We start from the raw sequence: 23030 nt of genomic DNA, 5'->3' as shown, positions 1-23030 counted from the left end.
CTCTTTTCTCCAAAGGTAAATTGACCAATTTCAAGTGAAAAATATATCTTACATCAGAAATAGATTGCTTTTTAAAAAACTGCTTACTGATAGGGTGCCCAGTCCATACAGTTCATTGATTTTAAATGTACAGTTCATTCTTAATTCTAGCCCCAATCTAAGAACAATTAGTTCTGATTATATGGTCCTGCTTGATGCTCACCCTCATGAAGATATGTGTGCTATCACAAGGGTGGTGAAGACACTTGATGGTGCCTGGCTATCAAAGAGAATGGTGTCTGGGATTTTAAAGACTTGTTTGCAAATGAGCCATCTATCTAAGTGAGGCATCAACTAAGGCCACATGGAAGAAGCACACCCAGCCATTGTGAGCCAAGGATTATAAATACTAAAATCCAAATCCGAAGGAGGAAATGGTACCAGAGTTTAAATTGTGAATACCTTGTTTTGCAGAAGGCTATGAATAGCAACGGAAGCCCAACATCCATTTGTAAGGTCCACACATGGATTAAGCCTCAGTGAATTCCTTCTGTCAAAGACTAGGGATGTGTGAGTAGCCTTGCTAATGTGTAAAGTGCATCGGAAAATAGGTTATAAAAAATAAATTAATTAAAAAGAAAATAGGTTATGAAGTACAGTTAGGTACTTTTGACCCATTTAAAATTTGTTCTACTTTTTCATGTTTTTGCTTTCTTTTCAATTGAGGTTTTTCTCAAGTGCGCTTTGTCATTGTTGGTTTTTCGTTTTGGTTTTGGTATGCTTTTCTGTATGTGAAATCCACAATGGGTGAATCTACACAGTTGGATTAATGATTTCTTGGGGACATGACGGGGAAAGTTGGGGAGAAATGAGGAGCTAATCATAATTAGTATAAGAATTAAGAAAATGTCTTAAAATTGACTGTGATACTTGTACAGCTCTTTAATATAATCGAACTATTGATTTGTATGATGTGTGAATTATATGCCAATTAAACAGTTAAGAAAATCATAAAGCAATATGTACAGTTCGTTGGTAATGGTTTCCCCGTCACTGTAATAAATTTTAGACCATTTTTGTCATTTCAAATATGAATATATATATAAGTTTGATAGAGGATATTTCTTTTTCTTTCTTATTTATTTTTTTCATGTTTTACACCAACCACTGTCTCCCTTCACCCACTTTTCTGTTGTCTTTCTCCCCCCACCTTCCCCTTACTCTCTTAATATCACTACTGTTGTCGATCCTAAGTGGTTTATCTGCTCTGGATTCCCTGTGTTTCCAGCTCTTATCTGTACCCCGTGTACATGCTCTGGTCTATCCAGATTTGTAAGATAGAATTTGGGTCATGATAGTGGGGGGAGAAAGCATTAAAGAAGTAGAGGAAGGTTATGTGTTTCATCACTGCTATACTGCACCCTGACTGGCTCGTCTCTTCCTTGTGACCCTTCTGTAAGGAGATATCCAATTGTCTACAGATGGGCTTTGGGTCCCCACTCTGCTCTCCCCCTCATTCATATTGATATGATTTTTTGTTCTGGATCTTTGATGCCTGAAAATCCCATCAACACCTCATGATCAAATAGGCTGGTGTACTTCTTCCATGTGGGCTTTGTTGCTTCTCAGCTAGATGGCCGCTTGTTTATCTTCAAGCCTTTAAGACCCTAGATACGATATCTTTTGATAGCCAGGCACCATCAGCTTCCTTTACCGCATTTGCTTATGCACCCATTTGTCTTCAGTGATAGTGTCAGGAAGGTGAGCATCATGAAATGCTAGTTTAATAGAACAAAGTGTTCTTGCATTAAAGGAGTACTTGAGTCCATCTGCTACCTTCATAATAAACCTATAAATATATGCACATAGATCTATTTCCCCATCATCATATATAAATATATTTACAACTATACATGCCTATATTTGGATCTCTATAAATACCCTTTGCCTCCTAGTTCTTTCATCTCCTTTTACTTTCCTCTTGTCCCACTATCATGTTCGGCCTTCATTTGGGTTTCAGTAATTCCTCTCAGTTACAATGCCCTTGATCAAGTCACTCCAGGCATCCTGTGCCCTCCTCACCATTGATTTTACATCACTTGTTGTTCCCTTGCCCCTGGGTTTGTTGACACACTGCCCCACCCCACACACTCAACTGTCCTTCCCTTTGTTTCAGGGATTGTTTATCCCACCTATGTTATCTAGATGGAAATGCAGAGACAATAATACGCACAAAAACAAGGCAAAGCAAAACAAAACAACAAAGGAAAACAAAGAAAAGCCTATAAATAATTCCAAGTCTGTTAACCTTTAGGAGTGTTTTCTAGTAAGCCTGATGGGGGGCCACGTCCTGGGCCCAGTCTGTTTTTGCTTTGGTCCCCTTGCTGCTCTGTTGCGCACCATTAGTATTTCGCCCCAGTGAGAGAGGATATTTCTGCATAGGCGCGTAGCTGTGCTGCAAATATACCCGTGAATCAAGTAGCGCATACAGGGCATTGACCATAACTAAACACCTTGAGTGAGTGAGTTGCTGGGCCTGGGGGCTCAAGCACATAGTCTTAGGGACCACCAAGGTCAAGTGGCATAACACAGTCCACATGACAATGTTCCACATCCTACTTTGGGGAGTCGCAACTGCAGTCATTTGATTCCATTTTTCCATGAACTTTTTGAAGCTCCTTTGTGGGGGCATCTCTGGCAAAGCCCCCTTGCTTTTTGCTGAATCTACATCTGCTCTTGCATCTCTAGTTCATCATTCGAGCTCCAGTTTAAACTTGAGGCAGGCGACTCCATATTGCCTGCTGGTCCTGGCAGTCCTTAGCCCCTGCAGCGTGAGTCGTCAGCCCTTGCAGTTACACTAGTCAGCAGAAGCTTCCAGCCTGGCGTCCGACCATGGGCTTGGAACTTCCATGTCTACAACTGATGTGGCTGTAGCCATTTCCTTAAACTAAATCTCCCCATACATGTGCATAGATAAGCCTCCTTGGTTTTGCTTCTGTAGAGAATCCAGCCAAAACATCCTTGAAACTGTGTCGATGAGGATGTGGAGAAGCTGGCACCCTCCTCCACTGCTGGTGGGAAAATGGAGTGGGACAGGGGCTGTGGGAAACCATTCAGCAGCTCCTCAGAAAGCGGAGCATGGCATTACATATGACCTATCAGCCCAAATCCGGGGAATATCCCCAAAAGGTGTGAAACAGCCGTGCTAGACGCCTGGATACTAGTGTCCACTGCAGCCCTTTCACAAGAACCAAAAGGGAGAAATAGCCGAGTTACTCATCAGCAGGTGACTGAGATAAACAAAACTGTGCTACCTGTAAAGAGTGCAGTGTATTACTCGGCCATAAAGAGAAATGCAGCCCTGAGCCAATGTCACAGCTTCCATGAACCCTGCTCGGGCTGAATGATGGATAGTACAATCACAACAAGGCAGTTCTGTACGAAGTTACCTATATGTGAAATAGGCTAGTGGGAAACCAAGCATCCTCATGGTTGCACATTCTAACCCAAACCCACTGTCACTGAGTTGGATTCTGACTCAGTGACCCTGTTGGACAGAGGACAGCTGTTCCGTAGGGTTACCAAGGCTGTAAATCTTTACAGAAGTCGACAGCATCATCTTGTGGTAATAATAGTGACAATAGTTGCACAAATGAGTGTAATCAGCGTCATTGAATTGTATATAAAATTTGTTGAATTGGAAAGTGTTTGGGTACATAATGTTCTAGTGAGCCAGCTTGGCAGTCATCCTCCTGTTGTCTCCACCTGCTATCCTTCTTTTCCTGGGATTCTGACAGCAAGCAGCCTTTCCTTCCACTGCACTCTGCTTCTGTGCTCACAGACAGTACTCACAATTAAGAGGGTTTATTAGGGGAGTTGGGAGCCCTGGTGGTGTAGTGGTTTCACATTGGGCTGTGATCCACATGGCCCAAGTTCGAAACCACCAGCTGCCATGCAGGAGAAAGGCTGCGCTTTTTCACTCCCGTAAACAGTCTAGTCTCAGCAATGGCTTGATGGCAGTGAATTAGGAGGGGAGTTAGCAAGTTACCACAAGCCAGGATGAGTGAACGGTAAAGATACAGTCACTGGTCCACAGCAATACTCATCCCCAGACAGCGGCTGAGCCCCTTTCTGGTCCTCAGCCTCTCAGCCACTTGGTCCCTTGACTGACTTCTGTCTCTGTGGGCCAGGACACCAGCCTCCTGCTCTGCCTCGTAGTCTCATGGCCTCCACTCTGCTCCTCTGTTCTGTCTCATAGCCTCCTCCCTGCTTCTGCCTCTGGTGCCTCTGGTCTCGGACTTCACCACTTCAGACAGAGATCCTCTTCCAATGCCCCTGCGCTTTCTCTCTCTGTTCCTGCTTTATAGATGGTTCTCATGACAGCCAGGGATGCGGTAACTAAACGGACCAATCCCGCTATTAGTTGTTACACACTCCCTATTCACATAGCCCACCGAGTAATCTGCTGGAGTAATCGAGACATGGGTAAACGAGCCATATTAAGAAATTTCTCACAAGGATCAACTTATAACCCCCTCCCAGGGGGACAAAAAACAGAAAAGTAGGTGAAGGGTGACAGAGGACGATGTAAGATATGAAAATAATAATCGATAACTTATCAAGGGTTCATGGAGGGAGGGAGGGGGAAATGAGCTGATATCAAGGGCTCAAGTAGAAAGAAAATACTTTGAAAATGTGATGGTAGCATATGTAGAAATGTGCTTGACACATGGATGAATATATGGGTTGTAATAAGAGATGTAAGAGCCCCCAATAAAAATATTTCATTTAAAAAATAAAAATTTTTACACATCTGTAAAAAAAAAAAAGAAAGAAATTTCACTCCACCGTAATGCTTATATCACAATAAAAGCAAGCAAATAATGATAGTGGCAAGTAATAAAGAGATAATAGAGTTGGAAAAGGCACATGAGAAAATAAACTTGTAAATACATTTAGTAATTTTAGTATTAAAGAGGACTTCAAACTGATTCCACCCATTTCTTTGTGACCTACAGAAGCAAAGTCAGGCGCTGGTGCCCGGCTCGAAGATGATGGCTGGAATATATCACATTGGCGTAGTCAGTCACCAAACCACTGCCATTAAGTCAATGCCAACTCATAATGACTCTGGACTGTAACTCTTGACAGGAGCAGACAGCCTCCTCTTTCTCACAGAAAGCTGTTGATGGGTTTGAACTGCCAGCATTTCAGTCAGCAGCCTAATGCTTATCCCTCAGTGCCACCAGGACTCTGCTTGGGTCGTAATCGCATTAAATATATTAAATAACATATACAGCGTTAGTTTCCATTGACTGTGACTGAATCATTTGGAACTGGTTTGAACCCTTGATTTTAAAACAGGCCCTCATACCTCACTATGTCCCTTGGATTTTGTTACATGAGAGATTAATATAATAAAAGATAAAGGAGACCCTTGAATTATCCATAAAATATTAAATTAATATTTAATCAATAAAATAAGATATTAAGTAATATTGGAGGTAATTTTCTACTCTTTGCCTGTCTCGCTAGGAGTGCTTGCTGGATACTTATTCAATGAATCCAGAGACCCAACTAGGTTACATAATTTTTCCTGAAATATATTTTATGAATATTTCACTGTAACTATTTTCTGTTGTGACGGTTTATTGTTTTATTTGCATTTTCATGCTTTAAGAATGAGATTGCCTATTGAAAGCTTTATTTATGATGGTTTAATACTTTTTTTTAATTTTGTGTTTGTGTTTTCGCCTTAACAAATATGTCATAGGATGCTTTGTGTAGTAATGATGCTTTCTGGGTGATCTTTTTTGAAGTGTTATATAGAAATTTTAGATGCTCAGTTTTATCAGCTTTGTGCCCAGCAGTTGGAAATTAGGCACCAAGTGCTTTCCAAACTGACTCAAAAATTAAACTCACTGCCCTGGAGTTGATGCTGACTCATAGTGAACTTCTGTGGGTCTCTAAGACTGTAACTGTTTACAGGATTAGAAATTCCAGTCTTTTTCCCAAGGAGCTGCTGGTGGTTTCGAACTGCTAACCCTGCAGATCACAGCCCAACGTGTAACCACTAACCCCCAGGGCTCTGAGCTTTTCCAAACTGAAGGCAGAATCAAATACAGAAAGTATAAAATAATGTCATTATCAGACATTTGAAGTGCACGGTGTAGCAAGCACAATGTATGGGCCTTTAGATATATTTTCACTAAACTTTCATAGCAATGGCGGGAGGATGGTACAGACACCTGCATCATGCAGGTGAGGACCCGCATCACAGACGTTTCTCCGGTCGCCCCAGAGTTGCTTCAGGATCCTTGAATTGGAGCAGTTTGAAGAATGAGTCATGCGTCATATTTTCTTCTTCCTTTTCTTCTTTAGGGTATGTGAATCGGGATCTGAGAACCGGCCTGTGAGTGATCATCGACAAAGGAATTGTGACTATTTCGTGGATAGCCTTTTTGAGGACGCTCAGAAGGTTGGAGCCAAATGCTTGTCTCCCGCTGAAAAGAAGAAACAGGTCACTGTCCATGACTTCTTTCTCATCTCAGTCCTTCTCTTGGAGGTTGCGTGGGCTCGGAATCATTTCCACAATATTAAGAAGACAGGGGTTGCTTTTCCCCTTTGTTTGCCTTGCCCTGAAGCTGGAAAAGCAGCGGCGGTTAAAACTGCCTCCTCAGCAGACGTCACAGCAGTGACACCGCTCTGTACTCGTTGGTAATGACTGTGTTCTCGGACTTGCAGGGTTTTTAAATTTTGTTTTCTTCTTATTTAAAAGCCAATGTTAATGAAGAATGTTTTTGATGACGCAGTAACAATTAAGTCACTAACTCTCGACCTTTGAACGCACATCTTATTCATAGTCTGTGATCAAACATGAAGTGCACATAATCCCATGTAGAGGACAACCTGGCACCCTGTGCTTCAGCAGCAGTGGGCGCGGCAGGGGTACGGTGGCTGGGAGCTTTCAGAAATAGATCTCTACATTCTTCTGAGTTCCCACGGGGCCAGTTACTAAGAAGTGTTTTTAAAAACAGAAAGACTATTGGTGCAAAAAAAGACCAGAAAAGTTGTGCCAAGGAATTTTTTCCCATCCTGACAGTGCACCTCCTCATTCTCTGAGGGTAGCCAGGGCAGTTCCCTGAGGACGTCCTGGGAGACCTTACCACGTCCACGCTGCAGCCCAGATTGTCCCCCTGAGCCATCTTTCTGTTGCCAGGGCTCAGAGAATGTGCAAGGGGAACGTGGTTTGGGGCCCTTTAAGGCTTCCAGAAGTACTGTGCACATCGAGGTGCACACCATCCTTTGGGGCAGGGGCAGAGATGGAATCACCACCTTCAGGAGTGTTTAGCTCTTGACAGAGGATATGTCAGGAATCAGTCACTTCACATGTTGATAGTTTTGCTAATCAAGGTTTCTCTGAATTCTAATAATATTTTTGGTCCTGCTCTAGTGTGTGTATTAGCTTTCTGATAATGCAGAAGTATATAGAAATGAAAAATAAGTCTCTCTGCCCATCCCAGATTACTAGTCCCCTTCCGGAGGGATACGGATAACAGTTTTTAGGTATCTTTATGGAAATTTTCTATGCTTATACAAATATTTATATGGGTGTATTGTCTGTACATGCACAGTGAAATCGTGTTTTTTCACCAGCAAGTTCTTTTGCATTTGACCAACAGTATCTACTACTTTGGGGGAGAGGATGACAAAATAGTATCTATCATTTCATCTGTCTGGAAACCCCATTGGGTCACTTGTACCCTGTCATATAGGGCAGCCACCCTGCAGGTCAGAATTGAGCTAGAATTGGCAGTTTGTAGTTGCACACCACCACCCGTTTTGCTTTTATTTCCACATACTTATATCTTATTTTGCTTTTCATTGGTCAGCTCTGTGTTGCTTTGAGTAGCATTCTGAACTTTATATCTAGTTTGAATGCCCATTTCAATGGGTACACAGCATTCAGACAAAATGTAGGCTTAAGGGGCTTGCTAAGGGAGCTGGCAGGTTGTAAGGCAAGTGAGAAATAACTCAGGATACAGTTGTTCCTCAAAACACAGAACAACGGTCTTTCAGTTCTGCTGAGTCAGGCCCAGAGAGACCCACCACTCCTCTGGAAGCCTCAGCCCTAAGGCATTTTAGCTCAAGCTCCTGAATTAAGTGCCCGGAGGCACCCCACTCCCCAAGTCAGCCTCTGGCCTAAAAGTACTCAGCTTGACCTTGAGCTGGGAAGTCCACCCCGTCTCGTGTTCTGGCTCCTGATTCTGCTGCACTTGCTGCTCCTCCGATGTCACAGCTGTCTTCTGGATCCAGGAGGGTCCCTGCCCACGCTCCCCTCCTGGTTCTTGCTGGTCGCGAGACCCTCTTCCTGCTTCTCAGGGCTCATTTTATATACGGGGCTGGCTGGCCCTCCAGGAACGCCAGAATCCTCTCCGCATCTTCCCCACCATCTTGCCAGACCCATGCCGGAAAGGGTGGTTGATGGCAGTGAAGAGACGCTAGCTAAAAGAGCCACGTGAGGGAATTCACCGCTCCTGCAAGCTCTACTGTTGACTCCCTGTCATTGATTCTTCATTCCTAAAGTGGCTTTGGTTCTTCCCTTCTGCTGCTTTGGGGAGTTTTTCTAGTTCCTGCCTTACCTCTTTTTGTCGTATGGTCTTGTAGTGTAATCTTTGTCAACCCCTCAGATGCCCTGGCAAGCTGCTGGCCCAGTGGTGGTGCGTGCCAGCCAGGGACCTGGGTAGCTGACTGAATCTGAAGACACGGGCCCCAGTCTGTCAAGCCTACACCAGTCAACTTGGGGCATAAGTGCTGCATGCAGTTGTATCTAAATCCCTCTTAGCACACACATACAAAAAAACAAAAACAACATCTTCTCCCTTTATTTCCGAGTGCCATCCATTACTGAAAACGCTTGGTCTCAGTAAACAATCCAGAAATGACAGGAAGCCAAGCGTGTGTGAATGGAAACTGCTCGTTCTATAAACCTCCAGCCAGTGAGCCACCTCAAGGGAAGCAAGGGATGGTGATTAAGAGTGTGGACTCCGGGCCCTGCTCCCAGTGCAAGCCCCCTCCTTGCTGAGTTGGACTTTGGGCCATTTAATTGACCTCCTGTTGTGTTTCTTTCCCCTTCTATACTTGATACTTAGAGGCGAGCGAAGTCAGTAAGTGAGGGAAAGTCCTTAATAAGTGGCAGAGTAAGATACTGTGGCTATCCTGTGTCCGGTTGCCAGCTGCTGTGGATCGGTGCTGACTCCCACGAGCCTGCGTACAGCAGACTGAAATGATCCTGGCCCGGCACCAGCCGCCCAGCTCTTCTGTACGAGCCATTGTGGCCGATGTCAAGCACTGTCAGTTTGATATTAGGCCCTCAGTAAATATTTGTGCACTGGCCAGATGAATGTCAGAGGCAATGGAGGGGTTTGAAGAGGCTCATGTGTCCTGGAGCAATTTTTAATCAGTCTATCGTGCTGAGCCTGATGTACCTCTGCATTGTGCTGTGTTCCTGAGCTTTCCTGAGTTTCTGCAGTGATGCGTCCTTGCTACTTAGAAGGCATGAATAAACACTGCCTTGGTGATCGCAGTAAGCCATTGGTACATGTGATAACACTGATATTTTCATGAAGGTATTACCTGTTTATTCCCTGCTCAGTACATTATATTTAACTATTGGAATCATTTTAAACCAAGTCTTTTTCTAACTTTGAAAGTCCATTCTGAAAAAAAAAAAAAGAAAGAAAGAAAGTCCATTCTGGGCAGGAGGCTTCAACTCAGGTACCCTCTGAAATGGTACACAACAGGTTTCCGCGTGAGTTCTCTCAAAGAAAATGACTCACGATTGACTTTAAAATAGTAGCGTATGATGAACCATCCATTTTTTAAAATATATTTTACGTTTGAAGTTTGCTCTAAGAATGACCCATAAAATACATGCTGACAAATTTTTTGAGACTCCTAACTGACTCCATGATGTTATTGTTGCCTGCTGACAAAGAGATCCAGAAGTGCCTGTCCCTGTTCCGCCCACAACAGAGACGAGGTGGATACAGGACATTTCAACCTTATGTCTGCAAGCACGGACAGAAGGAAACGATGAAGTTCGCTACCTCCAAAACAAGTGAAAAGTGAAGAGCAAGCGAGTTTTGTACCTTAAACTGTGTGACCAGAAGTGGGCTTTGCAATAATCCGAGGAGATAATGAAGAGGCTTTACAGTGATCCGAGGACTTGCAAACCATGGGATAAAAGGGAGCAAGGTTCACAGGGAAATAGTTTACGTTTCTCCAGGGAATTAGCAGACCAAGAAATGACCTCTTAATTATCCCAGGGGCTGTCAGACTGGTGCCCACTAAGGTTTTCTATATAGCCCTGCTTGCCCTCCTCCTGAATTAGAACATCCTTACTAATTAAGTTTAACAGGAATTCTTATTACAGGGGAGCGGGCCATTACATCTTGGATGCCTTTTAACAAACTAAATCTTAACAGACCAAATCTCAAACTGTGTTTTATTTCCAGTATTTGATTAATAGTAGACTAACGCCTTCACCTCCTCTATCATTAGCATAAAGAGCTCTTGTGGTTTCGTGATGACTCCACGGTGGGCGACAATCCTCATTGTCATCAGTTCAAAACCACCAGCAGCTCCAAGAGAGAAAGACTGGGCTTTCTACTCCTGTAAATAGTTACAGTCTTGGAAACCCACAGGGGCTGCCTATGAGTCAGCAGTATTGGCTCCATGGCACTGACTTTGTTTTTTTTGATCATCACCATGATGCATTTTGCTTCTTACTGCTTTGCAGGTTGATCTAAGTATAAAATTATGGAAAAATGGATTCACAGTCAATGATGATTTCAGAAGTTATTCTGATGGTGCCAGTCAGCAGTTTCTGAACTCTATCAAAAAGGGGTAAGTAGTCCTTGTAAGTAGAATGATGTTTTCAGCATGTTTCATAAAGAAGAATCTTTGTATATTTTCTAAACATCACAGATATTTCTTTTTTTGTTCACAAGATGATAACATTGTGTTACTACTACATTAAGAAATGAAAACAAACTCTGAGAAGCAGAAAGGCCATGCAACATCGTAAAAATTCCGGAGTAATAGAGAAGGTCAAAATGACTTGTCCAGTAGAGAAAGCAAGAAATACACACACACACACACACACACACACACACACAGATCTTAAATGCTGGAATCAACGATAGCCTCCACCATGTCAACAAAAGTTTAAAATAAAGGTTTCGGAGCCTTGGCCACCTCGGACGTCTTATCTAAACAGAAGGAATGGATGAGCAGTCTCTACAAACAGAGATTTACAAAAATAAAACCTGTAAGACCAAGGCACTCGGGCAGCGTTGAGACTTGATTTCGAACAGGAGTTTCCCATGTTATGACAGTTGAGCACATTTTGCCTGCTGGGTAACTTCCTCCAAAGAGAGTTTGAGGGTTAGTTCTGTTTGTTTTTCCTTCAGTGTTAGTTTTCTTGTTTTGACCTGTCAAACTTCTCATCTCTGACACATCTGGCTTATCGCTCCCCTTACATAAAGGCTTTATTCTCAAAGGCCAACTCTTATGAAACTGCGACCCTGCCTCTCCCGCCAACCAAAACAAACTCACCGCCATCGTCAGTGCTAACTCACCGTGACCCCTGTGCGTTTCAGAGACATAACTGTTTATGGGGGTAGAAAGCCCAGTCTCTCACTCCAAGAGGTTCAAATATGCTTCTTTTTAAATTCAAGTTTTCATAAGATAAATTTCTGAAAAGAGCCACGCTATAATTTTGGGGAAAAGTTAGGAACTTGAGTTTGCGAAGTATCTTTAAAGCCAAAGTTTGACTTCATCTTTGTGTTGTTTAGTATTCATATTTAAATATTAATTTTTAGAGTCTTTATTTCCAATGATTTTCAATCTCCTACGTAAATATTTATGATTCTAAGACTTATATGAATACATGAAATGGAATAATTCCTGGCTTTAAAAAGGAACTCAGTATTGCTACATAGCACAGCATAGATGAGCTTGAAAACTTTATGTTAAAAGGAGCCAGACACACAAGGCCACATACTGTAGGATTAATTTCTAGACTAGGCAAATCCATAGAAACAAAGTAAATCAGTGTAACAATGTCCAGACAAAGCACATAGGTGGGTAGATAAAAAATATTGCCACAAACTCAGAGAGACCTTTATTAATGAAATATCAAACTGTGAAGTTGTTTCTCAGCATAGCCTCCGGCTAGGTCCTTTACACGTCGGAAAGTGTTTTTCTGACTCTCTGCCCTGCCTCCGAGGATTCCGAGAACTTTCATTTACACCACATCGAAGCAAATTTATCATCCTCCGACTCCAATGTGTGTTCCTTTTCAACGTTCTTTTAGTTTTGAGAAACAAGAGGCCAAAGGGGGAAGATCAAGGCTGTCAGATTATCCTAGGACAGCCCTTGCTACCCTTGAAGAATGAGCAGGTGCATTGTCATGATGGAAGAAATTCCTTGGTACCATTTTCTTGGCTTTTTTGACACCAGTGCATTTGGCAGTTTTCTGGGTTTTTTGTTGTTGTTTTTTTAAGAACTAGCCTTTGTGATCCTCCTGTGTTCACTGAGAAAATCTATCAGATACCCCTTTAGAATCCCTCCAAACAGCCTCTGATCTGATCTCTGTTTAGAATGTAACTGGCCCAGCCCTTGGTCGCCACTGATTTGATTTGGGGTCTGACATCCTTTTCTTCCCCTTTGCTTACGAGTCTTACAAATGAAGTTGGTGAGACAGACCACACCCTCTACTACCATCAAGTCAAGTTCAAGTCATAGCAATCTTTGGTTTTCAAGACATTAAATCTTTTGGGGAACTTTTAAGCCTCATCTTTGTCCTGTGGGGGAGGTGGTAGATTTGAGCCGCTGACCGTGGGTTTAGCCCCTCAATAGCTAGTGTCCGCTAAGCCACCAGCGCTCCTTGGAAGTCAGGCTCTGATTCGATGTTTGCAGGCATTGTAATGAGACCAAGTCTCTCACTGAGAGAGCTTGTCTGCAGCCACACACTAATTGCAGAGATGTGTTTAAACATGTTTTGTTTGGAATAAAGGACTTTAATGGTGTAGTGGGTTATGCTTTGGGCTGCTAACTACAAGGTTACCAGTTTGAAACCACCAGCAATTCCTTGGAAGAAAGATGAGGCTTTCTACTCCCATAAAGGGTTGGAGCTTCAGAACCCACAGGGGCAGTTTTACTCGGTCCTAAGGGCTTTTTGTAAGTTGGAATGGACTGACACTGAGTTTCGAGTGTTTTTGTTTTTGTGTTTTTTGCAGTTTGGAATAAATTTGTGTATATGTGAATTAACACCTTCGGAGTAATTTTTTTCTTTTAAAAAATCTAATCTTGTGTGTGACATTTATTCTTCAGTCAAAGACATTCATGTTCTCATTTTTTTCTATTATGATGCTGCAGCTTTGACCATTAATGTGTATATATGACATTTCACTTCTCTATTCATCAGTTGGTGGATATTTGGGTTGTGTCCATTTTTTTCCTATTAAAATGCTGTCTTGAACATTGCAAGGTTTTACATAGACCTGCATTTTATCCTTAGCTATGTAACTCAGAGCAGAATTGCTGCCAACTCTGTTTAACTTTATGTGGAATCACCAAACGGTTTTCCAAAATGGCTGTACACCCATTAGTTCATGAGGTTTTGATATAACTTCTCCATATCCTCCTCGATACTTTCTGAACACTAACAAGAAAGGTGTTTATGACACATTGCTAGAAAAAAGATGAGGTTGCAGAATAGTGTGGGTAGGTTGACCCCATGTGTGGGGAAAAGGAAGCTAATTCTCCACAGTTGCCGTCTGCGTAGACAAAATCCAGGGACCACACCAAAGTTTTACAGTCAGAATGGGATTGCAAGCACTGCCTCTTTCAACATTACACATGTATACATTTTAATGCCATCTTTTTAAAGAACACACATGTATCATTTCTCCATTTTAAAATCTAAGCTTTCCTTTTGAAATGCAACTTATAGAAAACACACAAGGTAGAAATGTCTACTAACTGAATTTGTATTATTTCTTTCAAAATGTGTTGCTATCAAAAAAATAATTCTTATTTCCCCATGGAAGTCCATTACTTGTATATTCATTAAGACTCTTTCATAACATTCTAAGCTTCCAAGTGATCATTAAGAAAGACCTTACTAAAATAATAATAATAATAAAATAAAATAAAAAGAAGAAAGACCTTACTTTCAAAAGACTATAACACGCACCAGATATTTGCCCCAGCCCCACTACGTGCTACCACCTGCCATTCCTGCCATTGGATTATGTTTGTGAGTAAAACTGACATGGTCGCTGTGCTCAGGGGCTTATGTTGTTAAAAACATAGGTCTCTTTAACATAGACAAAGACAGCACCACACAGATGTAAGTCTGGTCCTAACTAGAATATTTTCATCTCTATGGTAAGAAGATCAAATATTAAAACATTTTTAAAATTCTTACATGTTAATTTTTTTCCTTTTGCTTGTTTTAATCATTTTATTAGGGGCTCACACAACTCCCATCACAATCCATACATACGTCAATTGTTCAAAGCACATCTGTGCATTTATTGCCCTCATCATTCTCAAAACATTTGCTCTCCACCCAAGCCCCTGGTATCAGGTCCTCATTTTTCCCCTCCCTCATGCACTCTTGATAATTTATAAATTATTACTTTGTCATATCTTGCCTTGTTCGACATCTCCCTTCACCCACTTTTCTGTTGTGCATCCCCCAGGGAGGAGGTCACATGTAGATCCTTGTTAATTTTTTTAACCATTACTGTTTCTCAAAATTAATATCTTGTTTTCATTAAAAATTGACATTTTTGGGGGGTAGCTTAATATTTTTTGGGGGTAGAATATTTTACTCCTATTTGGACACCATTAACAATGGTCAGATAATAAATTTTGCCATTTGTAGTCTTCAAATACATCATGAATTTGGTACTTCTGGAAAGCTACACGTGAATTTATGATCTTAAAAATTACTCTCTGTTCTGGGTTTTTTGTATTGTCAATATTATTTCATAGTATCTTTCAATAAATGTAGTTCTTTCACTGTAAGGACTGTTAACAGACGGCTTATTTCTAGAGAGAAACTCGCTCTCCCTTTGAGCTCTCAGAGAAGGAGCAGCCACACTGGAGCGTTTCTTTGTATCACCTTGTTTCTTTTCCTTCGAAGGGAATTGCCTTTGGAATTACAGGGGGCTTTTGATAAGGAGGAGGTGGATGTTCAAGTCGAGGATAAGAGGCATGAAGTGTGTACGTCAACGAAGCCCGTGTTCCAGCCCTTCTCAGGACAGGGCCACCGACTGGGAAGGTGAGTGGGCTCACAGGATGTCCTTGTAGAGCGTCACACTTTCCAGTCTGCTCTGTAGCTAAGCATGCCTTTTGACAGATTGCAACGACGGTGGATATGGGTTATTTTGTGCGTCAACACTCCTTTTAATTATCCAAGTTGCTAAGTTGTATACGGATTCATATATACCCAAACGTCTGGATATGACTTTCAAAGTGATAATGAAATACTTTGGTTTCTTTTATAATCTAGGAGCTAATCTCTGTAGCACATTTGTGATTTCTTTTAGAAATTTCCATCTGTGGAGAAGGTAAAGATACAATCCATTTAAACTCTCAACTTGTCTGTCCTGGATAGCAGTATTCAAATAATGCTACTGATTTCTTTAATTTTTATAATTATGAGGCGAACATAACGAACGGTAATACCTTGGTTGTTATTAAGAGAACAGCTCAACAGAGTACAGTGATTTCGCCAAATCACATAGTAAACAGCAGAGGGGAACCAGAAGACCTGCCTCCTGTGTGCCACTGTATGACAGTGAAAACAACCTCCACTTATTTGGACATGGTCAGTTTGTGTGGTTAGTACATGCAGTGGTGTGTGTGTGGGGGGGGGGGTTGGTTGGTCACCTGAATGTAGCATACATAGGTCCAACTTGACACCCAAATGTCAGTAGTAGCATTGAAAATTCTATCTAAAGAGAACAAGTCTTTAAATGATATGAAGCCCCCTCATATCTCTATACATGTATAGACAGACAGACATCACCACTTGATTCAATTGTTCAGCAGAAACCAATTGGTTAGCCTGTGCCCCGCCTCGGCTACTACCTGGAGTTGAAGGTCCGTTCCTTTCCTCCCACTAGGTCACCCTCGCCACTTTGTACGGGAAGTTTTTGCTTTTAGTTACGAATGAAGAGTTTTTCCAACATGCTCCTGTGACAGACCATGTTTGATCTATAAAGAGCTGAGCTTAAAAACTCATGAATGGAATAATTTACAAGGGGCCTTCAGAGGGCTCATGGGAAAACTAGACTATTTCCCCCAAACTCTAGAGGTCTTGCTCTAATGCACTGGTACAATTCCGTAAGCGTCATCTAACTGCTGCAGTTCAGAGGCACTTTGTTAAGTACTTCTAGTTTAGTCCATCTGCCACGTGACTGCGTGCCCGGTCTCTGGAGTCCTTTCTGACTCGGGCAGCCAGGCGCCGTGCACAGTGGAACTGTGTCGTGGGCTTTGAAGGCAGACTTCTGATCGCAACTTTCAGAAGTAGGTTGCCAGAGCTGCCCTCTAAAGAGCTTCTGGACAGGTTCCAACCACCAACCTTTCAGGAAGGTGTCCGCTTCACTGTCAGGGCCGCCAGGACTGGCCTTCTGAAAAGCCCTCCCCCATGTGGGACAATATACTCTGAGTATTCCAATTCATCTTTTTATTCAACGGAGTATGTATTCACTGCCTATTTACTTGTGCCAAACATTATGTCGGACACTGAAGATAAGAGTCTTAACACTAGAGACTTGACCCCTGCCCTCATGAAGTTACAGCCTAGTGAGAGAGAGAGATGAAACAGTAACAAGTGTACGCTTAACACATCCTGCTTTATGCTAGTAATCAAATGAAGTGAAGGAAAAGGAAATGAGTACTTGATGTATCACATGGAGAAGCACATAGTAACTCTTTGCCCAGTATGCTTAGGGAGAGAGTAACAGCCTGGTCTCTTTGCTACAAAGTTGTATTTTCCTTTCACAGCCAGCCATGGGCTGATACTTTGATACTAAGAACATTTTGTTCCCCTCGACCTGTTACTTAATTGCTTTAAACATAATGAACCTTCCCTGAATCCGTTATTTGGTCGTTGTGTGCCCGCCCGCCCATTCTGACTCTCAGCCATCAGATCTTATCCACACAGGCGCTGTCTCACTGTGGAGCTAGCGGGTGGTGTAGTGCGTTACGATTTGGATACTGTTAGTAAGCTGAGAGGCTGACTGCACAGGCCTGCAGACGGGGAGTTTCTGTTTTAAGTAGACCATGGTCCCTGGGTGAAAGCAGTCAGTATTCTTGAAAATACAGACTTTGAGAAGTTAATGGGCTTTATTTTAATTGTACTTACTCGAGTATTTACAAAGAGCTTCTATTACATGTTAGACATTGGAGTGACAAACAGGACACTTTGGCCCTTTTCTTGCTGCCGTGGTGATGAGTCAAATGTGTTGACTTGGAGTAATTTTTTAAAAAATGATTTTATTGGTGGCTCGTCCTGCATCTCATCACAATCCGCCCATCCATCCATGGTGTCAAGCACATCTGTACACGTGTTGCCATCATCATTTTCAAAACATTTTCTTTCTGCTTGAGCCCTTGGTATCAGCTCCTCATTCTTCCCCCCACCCCCTTTGCACCCAACTTGGAGGGATTTCGAAGTGTCTCCTTGAAGGGGGCTGTAGTAACTGGAGCTGTCTGTCGGTAAAGGTAGCAAAGAAGACAAAAGTAGAAAAAGGGCCAGGTGGGTTCTCTGTGACCCAGCAGCTGCGGTTGGTTGCCATGAAGCCCACCCCAACCCACAGCGCCTCCGGTGGGACAGACTAGAGCTGCCTGCGGGATCCTTGCCCTCCTCCTGACTTCCATGGAGTTGAGACAGTGGTTCTCAACCTTCCTCATGCCTCCACCCTTTCAGAGTTCCTCATGTGGTGGTGACTCTCCAACCATAAAGTTATTTTCGTTGCTACTTCACTGTCATTTTGCCTCTGTGATGAATCTGGTGACCCTGTGAAAGAGTCATCACATACACACACACACACACACACACACACACACACACACGGGGTTGCGACCCCACAGATTGAGAACTGCTGCTGAACCTTTAAAAAACTTTTTTCTGAGTTACCATCAGGTCCAGTAAGAGCCTAGTAAGCAGCTTGTTGTTAGGTGCTGACAGTTGGTTCTGATTTGTAGCAGCCCCATGTGGAACAGATGGTAGACGCTGCTGCCCAGATCCCCACAGTTGGAGGCCTTGTGTCAGTCCATCTCGTCAAGGGTCTCCCTGGTTTTTGCTTCCCCTCTACTTTACCAAGCATGGTCCATTTTTGCCTTAGGCATTGGGATTATGTCTGTGCAGTCTGGCTAGAAAAGCAGGAACCCCAGGGTCTGACTGGAATCTGTGTTTTGGAATATGTGACCTAATGTTTAATAGCTCTGTGTTCACAACTCACTGATGCTGGAAATGCTCTGACTTTTCACTTCTGAGAAGCCAACATGAAAGGAGTATATGGTGACCCTAGGAGACTACTCTGCCCCACACCCTGCCACCGAGTGCACTGTGCCTCATAGCAGTCCTGCAGAACAAGGTCCAGCTGAGATTACAAATCTGGAGAGCACTAGGTAGATCTGAATGGATAGAAAGTAGAACGTCAGAAATGGAGGCAGTGGGGGGAAGCCGTGTAGAAAGGGGGATTTCTTTTCTTGTCTGGACATTGAGTTGCAGACTTTCAAGGCCACAGACAGAGCACCAGCTCCAGAGCAGGGATGTGGAAGCTTTTTAGTCTGGGTGTTTATGACCTCATTCATGGGCTAGACCTGTCAAAACTGTCATGAACATACCCTTCATCTGATGGCTGGAACTGCTTCTCTTTGGGGAGATGTTAGCTGGTCTTTATTCCCTACCCCTGCTGTTTCTAGTTCACATTATACATACAAGGAAGGATGTAACCCACAAAAAACAAGGTGGGCTTTTGCCCAGAAGGCAAACATCTAACTCCCTCTGAATTAGTGCACCCAGTGGGATCACTTGGGAAGATTCTCTGTGGTCACAGTGAATTTTTTTGTAAGAGCTGTTTCACTCAAACCTTATTTTTGTGATGGCTGATTTAAGAGAACAGCATGCAGCTGTGAAATTTTGTTGCCTGCTCAAGAAAAATGTCGCAGAAACTGTTGAGATGTTGAACATGGCTTATGAGGACAGCACTGGGAAAACCTCAAGTGTGTGAGGGGTCTTCTTGTTGCAAAAAAAGGTGAAATGTCGGTTTCCCAGCCCATCCCATACCACCTGTGTAATCTTTAGCAGTTATAAGTCACAAATTAGGGGCAACATTGAACCTTCTTTGTTAAGTGGTAAGTTTTAGGAGTAAGACAAATGGCTAAAAAGCATTTAACTTTGATTTACATGGTACACCAGAAAACCAACCAAACTCACTGCCGTTGAGCCGATTCTGATTCATAGTGACTCCAGAGGACAGGGTAGGACTGCTCCTGTGAACTTCCGGACTCTTTTTTTTTTTTATCATTTTATTCTGGGCTTGTATGATTCTTATCACAATCCATACATACATACATACATTGTGTCAAGCATATATGTACAGTTGTTGCCATCATCATTCTCAAAACATTTGCCTTCGACTTGAACCCTTAATATCAGCTGCTCATTTCCCCCCTCCCTGCCCACTCCCCTATACCTCATGAACCCTTCATCATTCATAAATTATTATTTTGTCATATGTTATACTGTCCGATGTCTCCCCCCGCCCTCTTCTCTGTTGTCCATCCCCCAGGTAGGAGGCTATACGTAGATTCTTGTAATCCATTCCCCCTTTCCATCCCACGTCCCTCCACCGTCCAGGCATCGCCACTCTCACCACTGGTCCTGAAGGGATCCTCTATCCTGGATTCCTTGTGTGTTTCCAGGTGCTATCTGTACCAATGTACATCTTCTGGTCTAGTCAGATTTGTAAGGTAGAATTGGGATCATGATAGTGGGGGGGGGGGAGCATTGAAGAACTAGAAGAAAGTTGTATGTTTCATCGTTGCTACCCTGCACCCTGACTGGCTCATCTCCCCACAACCCTTCAGTAAGGGGTTGTCCGGTTGCCAATCAATGAGCTTTGAGTCTCCACTCTGCACTCATCCACATTTACAGTGATATGATTTTTTTTTGTTCTTTGATGCTTGATACCTGATCTCTTCGACAGCTCGTGGTCACACAGGCTGGTGTGCTTCTTCCATGTGGGCTTTGTTGCTTCTGAGCTAGATGGCCACTTGTTTATCTTCAAGCCTTTAAGACCCCAGACACTATCTCTTTTGATAGCCGGCACCATCAGCTTTCTTTACCACCTTTGCTTATGCACACGCTTGTTTACAGTGTTCATATTAGGAAGGTGGGCACCCACTGATACGATTTTTAGTTCTTTGATGTCTGATAACTGGTCCCTTGTACACCTCATGGTCAGACAGGCTTGTGTGCTTCTTCCATGTGGGCTTTGATGCTTCTCAGCTAGATGGCCGCTTGTTTATCTTCAAGCCTTTAAGACCCCAGATGCTATATCTTTTGATAGCTGGGCACCATTAGCTTTCTTCACCACATTTGCTTATGCACACGTTTGCCAAGACTAACTCTTAATTGGATTAGAAATCCCTGTCTTTCTCCTGAGATAAACTAATGACTTCAAACTGCTGACCTTGCAGTTAGCAGCCCATTGTGTAACCACTACACCACCATGGAGCCTTAGCAACTCTGTACAACCAAAGCCCCTGTGGGTTTCCTACACTAATTCTTTATAGGAGCGTAAAGCCTCCTCTTCTGTCCTTGAGTGGCTGGCGATTAGCAATCCAGCTCATAGCCCCCTGGGTTACTACTTGGCTCACAGTAAGAACATCGAAGGAAACTTTTGCTGTCTGTATTGTTTTGGTCATTTCAGTATGAACCCCCTTTTTCTGCATTTGAGTAGATCTCTTTTCCACCATATTAAAAATTTTTTTCCACTGTATTTTGTACTTGCAGTATTTGTGTTTTTATTTCTCAGCTTCACTTTGAACTAGTTGTGGTTTTTTGTATGTTTGTTTTCTGGTACATAAATGTATAATATACAAAAGTCTTCCCAAAGCCATTGGCTACTAATCCTAGGTACAGAGTATCGGTGTGTAAAGTTTATACAGTAATTGTTTAGTGATAAACTTATGTGCAGTGGGAAAATGTGTCTGACTTTGGGCTTTTTTTAGTGCCACACCAAAGATCGTTTGCAAAGCAAAGAGTTCTGCAGTGGATGGTGAAGACGGGGTGAGTGCCGTCCCATTGGACCATCGGGAACCCATCACCAGTGTGCAGATCTGGCTAGCCAATGGGGAAAGGATCATCCAGAAATTTAACACTTCTCATAGGTGAGTCTTCTCTGCTTCAATACTTATTTTGATTATTTCCTGAGATGAAATATAATTTCTTTTCAGTTCAGAGAAAGGTTATTTTTAAGAACAAGTCAAGGATATTAATAAACAGTTCTCTAAATATTTTGTTTGTTAAGTGCCATCAAGCAGGTTGGACCCCTGGCTACCCTACACGCATACAGCAGAACAGAACACGGCCTGGGCCTGCGCCATCCTTACAATTGCTCTTTAGCTTGAGCCCATTGGTGCAGCCCCTGTGTCTGTCCATCTTGCCCACGGCCTTCCTCTTTTCACTTCCCCAGGCATCATGCCCTTCTTCCGGGCCTGGTCCCCCCTGACAACATGTCCAAAGTATTGAGGTTAAAGTCTCGCCATCCTTGCCTCTGTGGAGCACTCTGGCCCCACTTCTCCCAAGGCAGATCTGTCTGTCCTTTGGCAGTCCGTGGTGCCTTCAGTGTTCTTCGCCAGCACCAAGTTCAAACACATTGGTTCTTCTGTGTCCATTTTCCTCGTGCACACGAGGCAATTGAAAGTACTCTGGCTTGGGTGAGGAGCGCTTTGTCCTCCCAGTCACATCCTTACGTTTCAGCATTCCACACGGGGGGCTGCAATCTGAAAGGTCAGCAGTTTGAAGGCACCAGTCACTCCGAGGGAAAAAGAAGAGACTTTCTACTCCCATAAACGGAAACGCACAAGGGCAGTTCTACTCTGCCCTGTGAGGTTGCTATGAGTCAGCATAGACTTGATGGCAGTGAGTTTGGTTTTAGTTTGGAAAGAGGTTTTGTGCAACAGATAATTCCAGCATCACAGCAATACACAAGCCACCACAGTACAACAAACTGACAGAAACATGGTGGTCTCTCGACATTGTAGCCACTGTTGATCTGGCAGTTTGTCCTACTGTGGCGAACATGGATCAAGAGACAGTTTGTGCCAACAGAACAAGGGAACTCTGCGTGGTTTAAAGTCACGAAAGGCGTGTGGCAGGGTGATAGCCTCTCACCATCCTTACTTAATCCGTGTGCTGAGCACATCATCGGAGAAGCTGGATTACATGAAGAAGTATGTAGCATCACAATTGGACAATGGCCTTTTAACCGCCTGTGATAGACAGATGACACAACCTTGCTTGCTGAAAGTGAGGAGGACTTGACGCATTTGTTCATGGTAATACGATTACAGCCTTTGTAATGGATTCGATTCAGTAAAGAAAACAGGAAACCTCACAACTGCATCAGTGGGTAACATCATGATAAAAGGAGAGAAGATTGAAGTGGTTAATTTTTTCATCTTGCTTGGCTCCACAGTGACTGCTCATGGAAGCAGTAGTCAAGAGATCAAACGACAGATTGCATTAGGTAAATCAACTGCACGAGACCTCTTTAAAGTGTTGAAAAGCAAGGGTGTTACTTTGAGGACTAAGAAAGGCCTGACTCAAGCCATGGTATTTTCAATCAAGTCAGAAGCTTGTGAAAGTTGGACATTGAATAAAGAAGACCAAAGAAGAATCGATGCATTTAAAGTACAGGGCGGGAGAAGAATATTCAAAGTACCATGGACTG

The 23030-nt window shown here is 42.9% G+C and overlaps 1 protein-coding gene across 4 annotated transcripts in view; it reads left to right on the top strand.

The window, feature by feature from the left end:
- UBXN2A (UBX domain protein 2A) overlaps nt 1–23030 on the top strand; it is a 50756-nt gene that overhangs the window by 23935 nt on the left and 3791 nt on the right. For all 4 annotated transcript variants that reach the window (XM_075557049.1, XM_075557050.1, XM_075557051.1 and 1 more), the window contains 4 exons: nt 6361–6499; nt 10781–10887; nt 15200–15337; nt 21307–21465. In XM_075557049.1, the coding sequence (XP_075413164.1) occupies nt 6361–6499; nt 10781–10887; nt 15200–15337; nt 21307–21465 (543 nt within the window). The remainder of the gene's footprint in view (nt 1–6360; nt 6500–10780; nt 10888–15199; nt 15338–21306; nt 21466–23030) is intronic.

Source organism: Tenrec ecaudatus, chromosome 8 (assembly GCF_050624435.1).
Source record: "Tenrec ecaudatus isolate mTenEca1 chromosome 8, mTenEca1.hap1, whole genome shotgun sequence".
Lineage (NCBI taxonomy): Eukaryota > Metazoa > Chordata > Mammalia > Afrosoricida > Tenrecidae > Tenrec > Tenrec ecaudatus.
This window is presented reverse-complemented; position numbering and strand designations above follow the sequence as displayed.